This window comes from Gopherus evgoodei, chromosome 16, assembly GCF_007399415.2.
Source record: "Gopherus evgoodei ecotype Sinaloan lineage chromosome 16, rGopEvg1_v1.p, whole genome shotgun sequence".
NCBI classification, from domain to species: domain Eukaryota; kingdom Metazoa; phylum Chordata; order Testudines; family Testudinidae; genus Gopherus; species Gopherus evgoodei.
Window position 1 is genome coordinate 16,940,143 of NC_044337.1, and position 16,986 is coordinate 16,957,128.

At 44.5% G+C, this 16,986-nt stretch overlaps 1 protein-coding gene across 5 annotated transcripts in view; it reads right to left on the minus strand.

Moving 5' to 3' along the window:
- Window positions 1-754: 754 nt before the first annotated feature.
- CCDC180 (coiled-coil domain containing 180) overlaps window positions 755-16,986 on the minus strand; it is a 51,255-nt gene continuing 35,023 nt past the window's right edge. For 2 of the 5 annotated variants that reach the window (XR_003996746.1, XR_003996744.1), the window contains exons 30-41: window positions 16,772-16,846; window positions 16,152-16,218; window positions 15,254-15,395; window positions 14,245-14,405; window positions 13,145-13,282; window positions 12,310-12,421; window positions 10,951-11,056; window positions 10,320-10,458; window positions 8,861-8,982; window positions 7,537-7,703; window positions 4,391-4,623; window positions 755-789 (exon numbers count right to left, since the gene is read on the minus strand). Coding sequence is in view for 2 of the 5 variants with exons in the window: in XM_030535402.1 (XP_030391262.1) it covers window positions 8,851-8,982; window positions 10,320-10,458; window positions 10,951-11,056; window positions 12,310-12,421; window positions 13,145-13,282; window positions 14,245-14,405; window positions 15,254-15,395; window positions 16,152-16,218; window positions 16,772-16,846 (1,072 nt within the window). In the remaining 3 variants the exon portion in view is untranslated. The other 3 variants (XR_003996745.1, XM_030535403.1, XM_030535402.1) reach the window with 3 other exon arrangements.

A 16,986-nucleotide genomic window follows, 5' to 3' on the forward strand; every position in this document is an offset into this window, starting at 1 on the left:
CAGTGTCCCGTCAGGTTCCCTTCTTATGACCCTTTGACCTCACTCCTGTCCCTGTTCTTTTATTAGTTGTCCCCCGAACTCAGTGGGTTCTGTGGCCCTGTGGTTCCTCCCCTTAGGCTGGGGGAGGATCCTATAGCAGTGGGCGGGCTTCGCCCACCCACTTCCCAGACACCCAATAGATACTTAGAAGTCCAAACAACGCAGTTCCCTTAAAGTACCCAGCCTCAGACCTCCTCCAGACACAACTGTCAAACATATGATGATTCCTGAAAATCTTATCTCATCATAGAAAAGGTTCTTCCAATCCCAAAGGATCAGCCATAAACCCAGGTCCAATTATAACTTAGATCTTACCCACAATACACGCTACAGCCAATTCTTATTAACTAAGCTAAAATTTATTAGAAAAGAAAAGAGAGAGTGTTGGTTAAAGGATCAATACACATACAGACTTGAATTCAATTCTTGAGGTTCAGGTACATAGTAGAGGTGAGCTTGTAGTTGCCAAAAGTCCTTTCAGAAATAGTTCATAGGTTATAATCCAATGTCCATATTCAGGGTGACTCCAGTCAATGACTGGGGATCTCAATCCTTGTGGCTTAAGGTTTCCCCCTCTTGAAACCCAAAGCAGATCGGAGATGAAGAAGGATCTTGTCCCAGGCTTCTTATACATTTCTAGCAGCCTTTTGGCCTGAGAAAACAATAGGCTTAACTTCTTCTCCCAAACATCCTGGCAATTAGCACAGAGTAATTTATCCATTAAACAGTTCAGATACAGGTTACCACAACCTTCAAAGAGACACAAAGACAATAATACTATTTCACTTGAGTATCATCATAAATGCTAATATTCCTTTTTTGATCTTTGAATTAAAATTATAGCAATAGACAAGTCTTGTTTGCTGGCATCCCAAGACCTGAGCAAACATCTACCCTTCTACCTCCAACAATGCAGACTTGCATTTCAAAGCTATATTCATTTACATATCTTCCTAACCAGTTCTTAAGGTTCACCCATGGGTCAGGTCAGTCGGTGAGGTGAGTTAATTAACTCTTTCTGGCCCTGTCACCTTTCAATGAGATATTATATTATACTCATAGCATCACAAGGGGAAGCTCAGGGAGCAGCTGGGGCTGTGTTCAGGCAGGGGACACCTCAGGGAGCAGGGAGGGGGGTAGCTCAGGGTGCAGGGAGGGAGTAGCTGGCGCTTTATGCAGGCAGGGGGATAGCTCAGGACACAGGAAGGGAGGAGATGGCTGGGGCTGTATGCAGACAGAGGGGCAGCTCAGAGTGCAGGGAGGGGGTACTAGGGGCTGTGTGGAGGCAGGGGAGTAGCTCAGATTGCAGGGAGAGGGGTAGCTGGCGCTGTGTGCAGGCAGCAGGTAGTTCAGGAGACTGGGAGGGGGTTCTAGGGGCTGTGTGCAGGCAGGGTGGTAGCTCAGGGAGCTGGGAGGGGATAGCTGGGACTGTGTGCAGGCAGGGGATAGCTCAGAGTGCAGGGAGAGAGGTATTAGGGGCTGTGCACTGGGAGGACTCCCCAGCGGTCCCTGTTCCCGGAGGGGTCTGCCAGCCGTGGAGCCGGGTCTCCCCAAACAGGGGGCTCTTACCAGCTGCCTTTGGGGGAGCAAAAGGGGCTGGGAGCTGAGGAGCAGCTTCAACCCAGGGAACCAGCAGGAGAGGAAGGAACACTGCTGCTGCCTACTCCATGGCATCATCCATACCAGAAGCTGCCCCGCAGTGCCCAGCTCCAGCTTCCCAACTCCGACTTGGCTGGGGGTGGGCAGATGAGTGGGAGCGCTGCTGCCCCCAGGACTGCCGTGATCTCGCGCTGCAGGAGGAGGGAGAGGCAATGCCCTCCATATCCCCAACTCTGCTCATACGGTCAGGGCTTCTGCCCCACAGGGAGCACCAAGGCTCGGGGCTCTGGAATTCAGCCCCATGCCTCCACCAGCTTCAGTCCCGTGGGAGCGCCAGGGATCGGGGCTTCAGCCGCTGGGGCCTGTGGCCCCCTTGAAAGGGCTTGCAGACTCCCTGTTGAGAACCGCTGCTCTACATGAATAAATAAATACATTAAAAAATAGGGCCAAATTCTCTGCTGGAATAAATGAGTGAATCTCCATTGGAGTCAATGGAGCTGCACCCATTTACACTAGCAAACGAATCTGGCCGATTGCCCTGCCCTAAAAGTGCTGATACGTCAGAAGCTGCCACAGTGAAAGTGACATTGAGCCAAATAAGAGAATAGGAATCAGGAAGACAGTTCTTGAATCTCACAGCTGTCCAGATTTACCAAAAATAGGGACCATTATTGTGCTGGGTTTTTTTAAATTCACTTTTGATGTTAAATATCGTCCCCCTTTTCTCTCCTCCAAATGGCAGAGAGACTCAAGGGAGGTGGGACTGGTCAGCAAAGAGGATATCCATTGCTGGGATACAGAACAAGGCTCCACCTCAAACACAGCCAGAAGGAACTGTATCAGCGGGGTGGCGGTGTTAGTCTGGATCTGTAAAAAGCGACAAAGAGTCCTGTGGCACCTTATAGAGCCCAGGGGTTGGCAACCTTTCAGAAGTGGTGGGCAAAGTCTTCATTTATTCACTCTGATTTAAGGTTTCGGGTGCCAGTAATACATTTTAATGTTTTTAGAAGTTCTCTTTCTATAAGTCAATAATATATAACTAAACTATTGTTGTATGTAAAGTAAATAAGATTTTTAAAATGTTTAAGAAGCTTCATTTAAAATTAAATTAAAATGCAGAGCCCCCCGGACCAGTGGCCAGGACCCAGGCAGTGTGAGTGCCACTGAAAATCAGCTTGCGTGCCGCCTTCGCATGTGTGCCAGAGGTTGCCTACCCCATTATAGACTAACAGACTATTGGAACATAAGCTTTCCTGGGTGAATACCCACTTTGTCAGAAGGAACTGTGACCCTGACAGGCCAGCTCAGGTCAGAGCAATAGGCCAATTCACTTGTGTGTGAATATCAAAGAAATGTTAAGTGACCTAAATTCACTCGAGTGTTAATTTCATTCAAAGGAAATCTGAATGATATTGACTTCACTTATCTGTAACCTGCTGAATGCTATTGCATGACATTATATATATATATACTTAATTAACCCTAGATCAAAAGTGTGTAGTAGTATTAAAATGAGAATTTACTTTTTCTATGTGTAAACTTCATGAAACTAATGGAATGTTCCTTTTAATGGCAGGCCTTTGCAGGATATATATACTTGTAACCAAATAAACAAACATTAAATGCAGATGAAGCCTTGGGGGGATGCAAATGAAGAAGAGGCTAGCTTCAAAGCAAACGGTCATTGGTGTAATGATTGAAGGTCAAAGATTCAAGATGCATTCCTCACTCATATCAGCAAAGGAAACTGTCATGGGGAAAATCATGGACAAATTGCTTTCTGTGTGAAAAAAAAACTATAAATAAGGATTCAGGGAACGATCTTGTGTCTCTGAACTATTTGGACACTCACACAGAAGCATTCCAGATGCCAGGCAGAGATCCCCAATGTTATTTTGGGTAACCCTGAGAGACTGAAGGAAAACTAGCAGATTACTTTGTTAGTCTCTAAGGTGCCACAAGTACTCCTGTTTTTTTGCGGATACAGACTAAGGGTACGTCTTCACTACCTGCCGTATCGGTGGGTTACAATCGATTGTTCGGGGATCGATATATCGCGTCTCATCTAGACATGATATATCCATCCCCGAACGGGCTTATATCGATTCCGTAACTCCACTAACCCGAACGGAGTTGCGGAATCGACAGGGGGAGCCGCGGACATCGATCCCGCGCCGTGAGGACGGTGAGCAATTTGATCTTAGATACTTCGACTTCAGCTACGTTATTCACGTAGCTGAAGTTGCATATCTAAGATGGATTTTCCCCCATAGTGTAGACCAGCCCTAACACGGCTGCTACTCTGAAACCTAGCAGATTACTACATCTCTACTACCAGTTTGGATTTACAAACTTGCACTCACCTGGTAATATATTTCACCAGCTTTAACCTCTCAATAATTCTCGTTTTCTTTTCTTAGCTAATAAGCATTTAGTTAGTTTACTAGAGAAATTGGCTGCCTGAGTTCTCTTTGGTGTGAGATTGAGAGCATCCATGGACCTGGGTTAAGTGACTGACCTTTTGGGATTGGGAGTAACCTAATGTAATGTGGTTTTTGGTTTATATAACCTTTCATCATCAAGTCCACTTTGTCTGGGTAGTAAGATAGACTGGAGAGCCTAACAGTTTGTGATTCCATTGTAAGACTAAATTAGTGATCTGAGAGTGCACATTTGTTACTGGCTTGGTGAAATCTAATCACAGAATTTGCCACCATTTTGGGGTATCTGCCCTATTTTCTGACAGTCTGACCTGAGACTGGCACTCGCAGTTGTGAGTCACTCCAGACAGTGTGACAGGAGCCATGAAGGGTGCCTCTTAATTAGAAGTCTGCCATCCAACTGTGCCTGGCCAGCCCCTGGGATGTCATTAACGCAGCACAGTCCAATCTTAGCAAGGATGAAATGTTTGAAAAACACCTTCCAAGGAACACCTGAGCCTCCAGCAAATGAACATTTCTTGACCTGGCTGCTTTTCGTCAGAGCCTAGAGGAGCAAATAGAAATGAAAAATGTATCTTAATGGAAGACTTTACCCACCCTTACACAAACAGATCCTAATACAGTGTGAAATTCACCCCGTGCAAAGGGCCAGCACAAGGCTAATGCAACACTCAGGACTCCCTTGAGCAGTTTTAGATAGTGTCTAGTCCTTGTGCTGGGCCTTGGCATTGGGGTGAATTTCCACCCCAATGAAACCCTAATTCTTCCTACTGGAAAATTGCCCCAAAGGAATCAACTTACTGTACACGATCCTTCGCAAGGAATACCAGCAAAAAGAACGACCTCAAAAGCAACTCAAACCCGGTGTTTAAGGATTGTTGGGCCACTAAAAAATAGCTACTAAGGACCAGATGCCAAAGTTAGACATTATGAAACCCGCTGAGGTATGTCTACACTGCAGATGGGGATGAGCTTCCCAGCTCAGGCAGACAGACACATGCTAGCTCAGCTTGAGCTAGCAGGCTAAAAATAGCTGTGTGGATATTGGGGCTGGGCAGAGACTCGGGCTAGCCACCTGAGCTCAGACACAGAGGATCTGGACCAGGGTCCACACTGCTATTTTTAGCATGCTAGCCCGTGCTGAGTTAGTGCAAATCTGACTACCCAGACTGGCTGCCAGCTGCAATGTAAATATACCCTTCGAAAACATATCTGGGATCTGCAATTCAAAGCTCTCCATTAGCCTGGGAGTGCATGAGCAAACACACACTGGATACTGCATGTGATGTGCCAAACATCCCCTGAGGATGAGAGAATCAACAGCATCTGCCACTGCCGGGGAGCCCATTTCGTAACCACATCAGTGCTGTTAGTGTAATATCTAACTATGGCAGCCTCCTAAGTCTTGGATCAAGTGGGGGAAAATCATCACAGGGAATAGCTATAAAACGTCAGGAGAGAAAATCTGCAAAACACTGGCCAACACTCATTTACCTGTTTTATAGCAACCAGCACTACAACTCCCCAGCATTTATAGTGAGTGTGATGCCAGCAGACCAGTTGCCAGCTCTTGCCAAGGCTTCGACCTCAGCTGAGCACTGACAAATTCATTGCTGGAAAACAGTCTGTTTCACTTGTGTGTTAACATGAGTAAAATGGGTACTGGACTTATAACTAAGGCTGTCGTCGAGGTCAATGAGTCTGTCGTGGAGGTCACGGAGGGACAGCACACAGAGCCACTTGTCCCTCCCCGACCCCCCATGGGCCACAGGGTTGTACTCCGGGAGTGGCGTGGGGCTGGGGCAGGCAGGGTGCCTGCCTTAGCCTGGCTGCACTGCTGACCGGGAGCCACCTGAGGTAAGTGCTGCCCAGCGGGAGCAGGCATCCCCTCCCACACACCAACCCCCAGCCCCCTCCAGAAGCCAGCACCCCATGCCCCTTCCTGCACCTAGAACCCCCTGCCCCAGCCCTAAGCTCCCTTCCAGAGCCAGAATCACATACCCCCTCCTACACCTGAACCCCCTTCTGCATTTCAACCCCTTGCCCCAGCCCTGAACATCCTCCCAGAGCTTGCACCCCTCACCCCTCCCACACTTCAAACCCCTCAGCCCCAGCCCAGAGCCCGCACCCAGTCCCACACCCCAACCCTCTGCCCCAGCATGGTGAAAGTGTGTGAGATTAGGAGAGAGCAAGTGACAGGGGAAGGGGATGGAGTGAGCAGGGCGGGGCAGATCCTGGGTTGCACTTAAATTCAAAGTTTTCTTGTGTGTAAAAGGTTTGGAGACCCCTGGTGTACAGCAACCAACTGTCACTAAGGGCTTGTCTACATCAGAAAGTTGCAGCGCTGGTGAGGGAGTTACAGCGCTGCAACTTTGAAGGTGTACACATCTGCAGGGCACCACCAGCGCTGCAACTCCCTGTTTGCAGCGCTGGCCGTACTCCCGTTTTGTCTCGGGTGTAGAGGATCCAGCGCTGGTGATCCAGCGCTGGTAATCCAATGTAGACAGTTACCAGCGCTTTTCTTGACCTCCGTGGAAGGAGGAAGCCTCTGGTAATCAAGCTGGTTTCCTTTCCCGGTTTGCTCTCTCGGTCCCGGAACCCCGAGCAAGCAGGTCTCCTTCCCTGCGGTTTGCTGGCTGGCTCCGGGACCGAGAGAGCAAACCGCGGCGTTCCCGGTTTGCTCTCTCGGTCCCGGAACCCCGAGCAAGCAGGTCTCCTTCCCTGCGGTTTGCTGGCTGGCTCCGGGACCGAGAGAGCAAACCGCGGCGTTCCCGGTTTGCTCTCTCGGTCCCGGAACCCCGAGCAAGCAGGTCTCCTTCCCTGCGGTTTGCTGGCTGGCTCCGGGACCGAGAGAGCAAACCGCGGCGAAGCTGGTCTCCTTTCCCGGTTTGCTCTCTCGGTCCCGGAACCCCGAGCAAGCAGGTCTCCTTCCCTGCGGTTTGCTGGCTGGCTCCGGGACCGAGAGAGCAAACCGCGGGGAAGCTGGTTTCCTTTCCCGGTTTGCTCTCTCGTCCGGGAACCCCCCTTGAAGCCGCCCAACAGCGCTGCAGTGTGGCCACATCTAACACCACTTGCAGCGCTGGTTGCTGTAAGTGTGGCCACTCTGCAGCGCTGGCCCTATACAGCTGTACTAATACAGCTGTAACAACCAGCGCTGCAAAATTTTAGATGTAGACATGGGCCTAAGTTCAGCTTGCCTGGCTGACAAAATAGACTGGAATGCCCCAGGGGACGGTCTGTGACTCCACGGTAAGACTATTATCGTACTTAGGAATTCATACTTGTTACTGGGTTGGTGAAACCTAATTATAGAACATGCAACCTGTTTAGGGTTTCTGCCCTGCTTCTTGCCCTGAGGCTGGCACTCATGGTTATGAGCCACTCCAGACGTGACAGAAAGCATGAAAGGACTCCACATAACGGTATCAGAATCAAGAAACAATAGGGCAAAATGTACCCTTGTCACTGAAGGCTTCACTTGGTCCAACGGGGCTGCCACCAAGAGTTAATAGGGGCCTGCACAATGTTTACTTCTGATGACGATGCATGAGAAGGAAAGAAACCATTCTGATGCTTTGAGACCAGGCTGAGCTTGAAGCTTGAAAGGTGGCAAACTGAATGCATCTGACATAGAAATCATCAAGACAATAACCATTAAACCTCATACGGTCACTTTTACAGCACCAAAGTAAACTGATGTAGCTCCAACAGAGCTATATTGATTTACACCAGCTAAGGTTCTGGCCCAAAGAGTCTCTTTTCAGAGTAGAGCTGCTGGAATGCAATAAAATAAAACAATTCATGGAGATCCAACGAAAGGAACAACTTAACAGCAACCCTCTGCCCTCAGTTCACACCCGGCTCTCAAAAATCTCATGCAATTAGTATGTTAATTACGTCCTTTAGAAAATATACTAATGCCCTAGCTTGAATGACTGGAGGATTGTTAAAAAAGTCTACCTAAGAGGCTTGAATTTATCTGCATGTAATCAAATATTTTTTAATGGCCAAAAGATGAGCTAAAGCACGTACACTTTTGACCTCTTAAGACTAGAATCCTTAAAGTTCACTACAATAAAGAGAAAGAGCAAGCTCAGAAGACAACACTGTATGTGATTCAAGGTTTAGAAAATAAGCTCTAGGAGGGAAGAACAAGGCATTTTCAGTCCGGATACAAGGACAAGGGATGTGATAAATCCAAGAGTTCTCAGGGAATTTAAGACTGAAGGTGGCTGAGTTATTAACAAAAATACCCAGTGTCTCAATATAACCAGTTATTATTCCAGAGGGCAACAATGTTAACAAGGTGCTACACGTGGTCCTAATTACAGACTAATCAGCCTTTTGGTATCAAGTACCTTAGTTACAGGAACTGCCAGACTGGATCAGATCTATGGTGCAGCTAATGCAGCATCCTGTCTCTGAAACTGGCCAGTACTAAATGCCTCAGAGTAAGGTTCAAGTAATCCAATAGTGGACAATTACAAAATAACCAGTTTATAGAAGGAATTTCTTCCTAACCTCCATCAGTTAGTGGCTGTTATAAAGAGACACAAGAACAACTAATTATTCTCACGACAGAATCAGCTTTGGACATAGACCAGTCAGCAAAGCCGAACTGTCCATGGACCATTTACAGACATTCACCAATTATTCTAGGAAAGTTACAGGACGATCAAACTTTTTCTCTAATAAAGTAAAGTATAAAGTTTTATTTGTAGAACAAAGACACTGATATATTATTAACACAGATTTATATGTAACAAGAGGTTCAAGCATACAGCTGCTTTATCTTCTGAACAGACTGTTTCCACCAACCCTCCCAGCGCTGAGCTTTCATTAGCTGGGCTGTGTTTTCCTCCTTAATCTTGGCAAACTCCTCTTCCAGCTTATGCTTATATTTCTGAACAAATAACCAAAAAGAAGAGACTGGTTAAAATCTGATATACCTGCCATTTCTTTTAGTTTCTAACTCCATGCCCTGCCCCGCTGCTTCAAATGATTTGTGTACAGGCCACTTATTTTCCACATTTCACAATAGAGCTATACAGGTATTTAATTATTCATTGCTTTCTTTTCTTTCCTTTATTTAATGGGTACTGAAACAAACAAAATAAATATTTAAGTTTTGCTTTTAAGTATACATTGGGTTACAGTGTAAGATGCTCTATCCCACCTCAATGAGTTCATATGAGTAAAGATCTACCTGTTCTAGAAGGGGGAAGGGCTCTAAGTCTCAAATCTGCTTTTGTCCTAGAACTCACTAAGGCAGAGAGACGAGCTAAACTGTGTGACGAAGCTGCTCTGAGGTACATGACCTAGACAGGATGGGGAAGCTGTGAACCTTCTATCATTAAAACCTCCAGACCAAACAAATGAGTTCTTGTTCTAAAAATGAAAACTGTTTTCTTGAACCTACACTTCATTGTTTCATTTTGCCTTACCAATATGTATTTTATTGTGCAGTATGTATGTACTCTATGATATATACATTGATTAATATTACTCACATACATCTATGCATACACCATGCCTACCTCACAGGAGTGTTTTGAGGCAAGTGCTTCATTATCATTACTACATATATAAAACTGACACAGTTTTATGGTCTTGCTACCTCTGCCGTAATATACATATTTTGTAGTCTCCATACAAAATGTTTGTTGAAATAAAGTCATTTCCACAACCGGCCCAGCAACGTTGATCTTTTACTCCCATGAGGGCTTAAAGCACCTTTCCCCAGCTGCTGATTTTGCTGTTCTTTGAGCTATTTGCAATGTGAGTTGGAAGGCTTTGAAGTAGTCTGGAATAGAATCCGTTCATTTTTCCTACTGGCCAAAGTGACAAGAGGGTGACCCTACTAGTGGCAGAAAGAGAAATCTGAGATGACTCAGGATTTAGGATAGAAATGGGAATGGATCTTACCATCCATTCCACTCCAAGGGAGAATTAGCCTTGTGATCCAAGACTGAAATTGCAGACTTTGGGAAGAGAAATGAGTGCTGTATTGAAACAGCACGAGGGGGAAATCCTGACAACACCATTACTGTCCAAACTGTAATTCTACTGACATACATCAATGATAATCTGTTCTGGCACCATTCATTGTTTTGTTCTATTGAAAAGTGGGGAAGACTTTGAAGAATCTTTGAAAAGACTAGCAGTGTGCCTTGGTTTTATGAGCAGGTACATTTTCTTTTCTTATAGCCCCCTGAAATTACACCTCTCTCCCACACAAACCACATAGGCTGCATCTCTTGCTTCTTCTGCTGAAACATGACCCAGAGTAGTTTTGGCTGTTGTCACGGAGGCAGTTTCTCTGCAAAGAATATGGTCTGGAACATCTGTGAGTGTGGTCTTGGGTATTCCTGGCCAGGTCCTTAAAACCACAAACAAGAAATTAAAAAAAATTTTTTTTGGTGGAAGAGGAGGAAGGGAGTAGAAAGATTTTACTGCAAATTATACGTAAAGAGGAAATACAGAAATTTTTTCCAGAAAGAAATCTCCACAAAAGCAGAATCTAGGTTAATACTTGCCTTTCATATTCTTGGCCTGGGAGTGGGAAATTTAGTTATTAAGAAAAACTAGAACAAAAAAAATGCTTTGTTTTTTTGTTATGTGCAAATCCCATTGATTAATATGTGGTCACATGATCTAAACAAGTAGGGCTTGTCCCGAGGTAGGCATTTCCCCCCTTGCTGAAGTACATTAGTTATGAGAGAAACGAAATCATAATTGTTGTGGGTAGAACATAGGAAGTTCAACAACTGTAGTGACATCAACAAGTATACTAGAAAACTGTGTGGACAGTACCCGGAAGCATTTTTGACAGAAAACGTGCAGAGAAGCATTCAATATATACTAGTGATACCTGCTGCTACGTTCAGTTAACGGCTTAACGTCATGGATCTCTAAAGAAAGCCCAGCTCGTTTACAACGGATTAAGGTGGAGATCTTCTCTTTTGGCATTTCGATTCCTGGGACACAGCAAAGGACAGACTTAGTAACAGTGAGAGAAGACCAGCTACATATCATTGCTCCAAAGCAACTGTACAAAGCTGGATACTTTTAGTTTTCAAGAGGTAACTTTGCAAGAAGTCAGTGGATCATCTGAATTCTTTCCTTTCATAGTACTCAAGGATCTCCTATTCCTAAACCTTGTCACCAGAGCACAGATATAGTTTTCCAATTGACCCTAGAGCCCTGTTAATAGCATCCTGAACTGCCACGTGGTGGGACTAAGGTGCTGGAACATCCTAAGGGCCAGTTCTGGTTTGGTTTGGTCACAAGACCCATACTAGGGGGTGGCAGGGGTAAAGATTCTGGGCTAGTTAACAGGCAGCCATGGGAGGCAGCTGTAGTTAGAGCAGCTGGGGGCTGTACCAGCCCCCATGGCAACTTAGAATCTTGAGTGCACAAACCACCATTGGACTCTCATCACTTCCTCCCCCTGGTCTGTGCTGTCTGTGCTGCATCTCCAAGGGGTGCAGCACAGAACCTCACCTACAATGTCAGTCAGGGAAGAAGGGAGATGCAAATATGTCACTCTTGAGAACTTGATCTGAAACCACAAACTCTACATTTTTACTGGTAGTTAGTCTGATAAACAACCAGATTAGCACCCATCCAAATCTCTGGGTATTTTTTACAAAAAACTTAAATTGCATAAAACTTCCCTTGAAACCTTTGGACAAGGAACACTATAAGAAAAATCAAGGGATGACAGCATTTGGCACAGGGCCGCCCAGAGGGGGGCAAGTGTGACAATTTGCTCCAGGCCCTGGGCCCCACAGGGGCCCCCATGAGAGTTCTTCGGGGGCCCTGGAGTGGGGTCCTTCACTTGCTCTGGGGGCCCTGGAAAACTCTCGCGGGGCCCAGGCCCCAGGAGCTTCTTCTGCTCCAGGTCTTCAGCAGCAATTTGGCGGCAGGGGGTCCTTCCGTTCCAGGGCCTGCTGCCGAAGTGCCCCAAAGACCCGCGGCTGGAGATTCTTCCACCCCAGGACCCGCCGCTGAAGGCCCCAGGCCCCCTGAATCCTCTGGGCAGCCCTGATTTGGCATTACAAGTTATTCAGTATAATGAAATACAACTATGAAAAGCAATAGTCATATGCAAGAAGGAATAGTGCAGAAGATTACTGAAGGAACTCTAATTCTCCTTTTAACAACATTTTACTGAAAGCATCAAGAAGGAAGCGGAGAACTGAGTAAGTGTTCCATTCAGTTGACTTACTTGCTACTTGTATATCATCAATGGTGATACTTTCATCTAACTCCAGAAGCAGGTTTTCTGTGAGGCTAGCTAGCGCAGAAACAAAATTTTGGGCACATTCAGCAGCACAGGCCTGTGGGGACACAGTTATCAGTTAGGACTTGAGTATGAGTGTAGATGGGAAAAGTTATCCCTCCAAAGAATCTCATCTCCTTTCACAGCAGCTCTGAAGAGTTACACAGCTCTCCAACCTCGTTTTTGTGCAACAGCTACAGAGCAGCACTTTAAGAAAAGCTCACAGAGTGGCCTCTCTGGAATGCTCCTAATGCAAACACATCACTGATCAGATTGATGTCATCAATTATAAAATGGCATAAGAAGATCTGTGTAGTTAGACAGAATCTGCCCAAAGAGCTGCACGATAGGATTAAACAGAAAACAAACATCCACAGGGAAAACACCCATCACCTGCTGCTATTAAGATTGCTAACCAGGAGATGTCACCATTACTCCATTCTCACATGCCGTCACTACAACACTAGTTTCAGAACCAGGAATATTATCATTATGGGAGTAGACAAATGCAAGTTCATCCTTTCCTCAGTTTGCACTGTGAATAAATACCCCATGGGAACAACAGATTGACTACAATCTTAGGAAGAAAGCATGGTCTAGTGGTGACAGCACAGAATTAAGAGTCAAAAGATAGTGTCTTTAATGGGGCTGCCTAAAACTAAAAATCTTTTCCAGTTCACTTTTAATGGGGTGGTAAAATGCAACCTAAACTTCAACCTCTGATATTGAGCAAGAAATCAAATAGGTTCTAACAAGCCACAGTCTAGCATGTCACTCATACCTGCATTGTCTGGGTGTTAAGGAGTATCCCATCAGCTTGGTCTTTTTGTCTTTTTAACTCCTCCTGGCACAAAACCTCCAGCTGGGGTAAGTTGTCTGGGTGCCCCAGAGCTGGACGCAGTTTGTTCTTGTTCTCAGCCTTTAATCAAACAAATACATCGCTAGCATTTTCTGTAAAGAATGTGTAACTAGGTCCTAGAGAGAAAGAGGAATGAGTAGAAATACAACTCTTTTGTGTATCACTAGTAACAGGGTGGCATGCTCTTTAATGGCTAACGGCTTGGGGCTAGCCAACCCTAGTTACTAAGGAGATACACCTGAGCAGGGATCTGCTGATTCCCCTATAAAGAATAGCAACAAGCTGCACAGAGAGAATCCCCAGGTAGATCAGAGTGGGGACAGAGAGATGACAGAGGGTGAGGGAAGCAGGTAGGCTCCAGCAGAGAACCCTGAGACATCAGTGACATTGTGACACTTCTTAGGGGTCTCCTGGGTTGTGAGGCACCTCACTACCACCTGCCCTTAGCATGTACCTTGCTGTACCTACTGTGGGTCAGACCCTTGACTCCACCGGCCTCTGGCAGCACTAGCACTGTCCTCCAGCCCTTCGCAGGCCTTGCTCTCTCTGTACAGGTTAGCGATAGGCGCACAACACCACCTGAGACCTCTGAGCATTCCTCTGGAGTGCCCAGCCCCGATCCATTAAATATTCACAGAACTTCCAGATTCTCTACTCCCAAAGGAATAGTGCACACAAGCTTACTAGTGTCAACTAAAGACCACCATTCTGCTTAACACAAAGCACTTAGATATATTTATAGTGAAAACAAGAATAAGGTTTTTTTAATCAGAACAGAGATTCATATGGACAGCAAGTAAAAATACTGGAAACAAAACAAAATCATAACATGCTTTTGAAAGCCTGAACTTACCTTCAAGTTTAACTATTCTAATTAAAAATATGAGACTAAAACTAGGAAATGAAATCAGGAGTGGTTTAGGAGTCAGTGGCATAAGCAAGCAAATGAGTGTAATGTAAATGACAATAACACGTTCTGTCACACAGCAGATACTTTATACCAGCACGCCCATAAACCATACCTTTGCATTGTCCCATTCTTCCAGCTGTTCTTTGAAGAGTTGCCGGATCTGATCAGTGGAGTGTCTGAACTGCTGCTCATGCTCTTTAAGAAGGCTGTCGATAACCAGATGGGAGACATGAGGGAGTTGTTCTTCAAACAACTTCAACTGATCCCAGAACTCTGGTGGAAAAGGCAGCCACAGGAAGGTTTGTGTCACATACAGACACTGACGTCAAGGAACCAGAAACCAAACAAACTAATGTGTAGTACAGGGGTAGGCAACCTGTGGCACGTGAGCTGATTTTCAGCGGCACTCACACTGCCCGGGTCCTGGTCACCAGTCCGGGAGGCTCTGCATTTTAATTTAATTTTAAATGAAGCTTCTTAAACATTTTAAAAACCTTATTTACTTTACATACAACAATAGTTTAGTTACATATTATAGACTTACAGAAAGAGACCTCCTAAAAATGTTACAATGTATTACTGGCACATGAAACCTTAAGATACAGTGAATAAATGAAGACTCAGCATACCACTTCTGAAAGGTTGCCAACCCCTGATATAGTATAAGTGCCAAAAGTAACTGGAATTTTCTTTCACATACACTCCTCTTTGTGTCCACTGACCCAGGACCAGTGGTTGGTGACACACACAGGTCCTGAAGCATTTGTACGGGTCTTTCAATTAAATATCTTTGCAATGGTCTTTCTCAGATAATTTTTGTAACTGACAGCACCCTAGTTACAGGTAATTGGCCCAATTCTGGTCCCACAGTTAATGAAAGTATTGCCATTGACTGGAGTGGAAACATAACTAGGCTTTAAAACTCTGCACAGTTTGAAAGCAGAGATTCCAGCCTTTTCAATGATAACAGGACCTTAAATTTATACTAAGTCTACTCTTATTCCTTCTTCTTCCATTGGCATAGGCCCAAGAATGAATTAAGAAAACTCTGGACTTCTGATCATTTCAGTTTTCAATTCCAATTGATACATATGACAAAGTATTAGGTCTTAAGATTTTACCTATTAGGCAGGAATTATGGTAGTCATCCGTCTGGCTCTGATAAGACAGGAGCTTCTGCCCAAACAATTCTGCACAATGGTCAAATGTCTCTTGCAGATATTCAGGCCTCGTGATTTGATGTTTATCCTTTCGGTAAAACTCCTTTAGAAGGTAAAGTCGTGGTAAAGAAAAGGACTTGACAAAGTGTCCAACCTAAGAGTCACCACTGCAAACATATCAGTACAGTGGATCTTTAGGTCTTTCAACCTCCCCTTCATTCTGTGCCACCTTTATCCTCCCCCACTTGAGCTTTACCGGCAGCTTTAACCTGAGCTCAGAGTGGGAAGGTTTGCTGAGAATGCAGATTCATTACCAGACATCAAGCGTTTTGTCAAACCTCTTTCCCTTGTAACTAGATCACATCCAGTCTCTGCTCTCAGCTTTCCCAATCATCTTGTTATGAAGGTGATGTTATAGTCTCTGAATGCAAGACACTGAGATATGGTTATGGCCATTAAAAGCAGGGCATTTTGGTATATTTATAACAGGCTGTGAAAAACTGAGACCAAGACTTTTTCACCTCCATTCTGTCTTAATCTGCAACATTACCGTCCGTTACAACTAACAGGGTCTGAGTTGTGTTGGCAGTGAAGCCTTCCTATCACATAACTATGGCAGAGGTATGTATATTCATCCATACCTGCTATTCTGCCAAACAGTTTAGTTATTGTTTGTACAGAATTTTAAGCTATAAACGCCAATGCATGTATTAAATATTATTATACACTGGATATACTAATAAAGTAAGAAAAATTATTGTGGAGCTCCAAAGCAATATAATAGAACCAAATTGCTATGCTACTACAGGAGTAAATCTGCAGTAGTAGAAATTGACTGCAGAAAATAAAGTTTTCTTACCTCAGCAAGATACAGCAAGGTATCATTACCCTCCCAGAGAATACAGGTGATAATCCCCTTAAAATGACTGAAACCAAAACACAATGACAATCCAAAAAGTACTTGGTACTGGGAATATTTCTGACTTTTTAAAACATTTTATCTTACTGAATATGAGAGGTAAATATATTAAAATAATTATAAATACAATGTAAATAACATATATTTGTTCATGTTGCTGTAAGAATGCCTAAGATGACCCCAACTCTCTTGGTACAGTTCCTCTTCAAAGCAACCAAAGACAAGAGTAAAATGCACATACAAAAGCCCATGCAGAAAATATTACGTGTAGCATAACAAAAAAGGCAAAACCAGGTAAATTTCTACACTAGGGGCATACATAATATAGTTCTATAGCTTCCATCATTATGCTTTTTGACAGGTTTCCGCCTCTTCTCCTTTTGTGTCCCACCCCTTTTTATCCAATGCATCAAAGGATATAAACCAACTACACCTATAATTAACACTTCACATTTATTCCATTGTCATTAAGACTGTGCAATTGTCTAATCTAGCTTTACAACAATAGCAATTTAACTGTGTATTGGATCGATACTTTAGGAAATACAGAGCAAACTTACTCAGATTCTTTAGGCTTCTCGCCGAAGATGTGGAACTTCTTGTCAATTCGACCTGATCTGGAGTATTTTTGTATGCTGAAAAGGCATAGATTTTCTACTTTATTCAAAAGAATTCAGACTTTTAATACATGGTCTCTCCCCCCTCTCCCTCTCAGCCAGTTGTTTATGATACTACAGTCATATAAACTTTACCAAATTAAAAAAAAAAGCTGTGA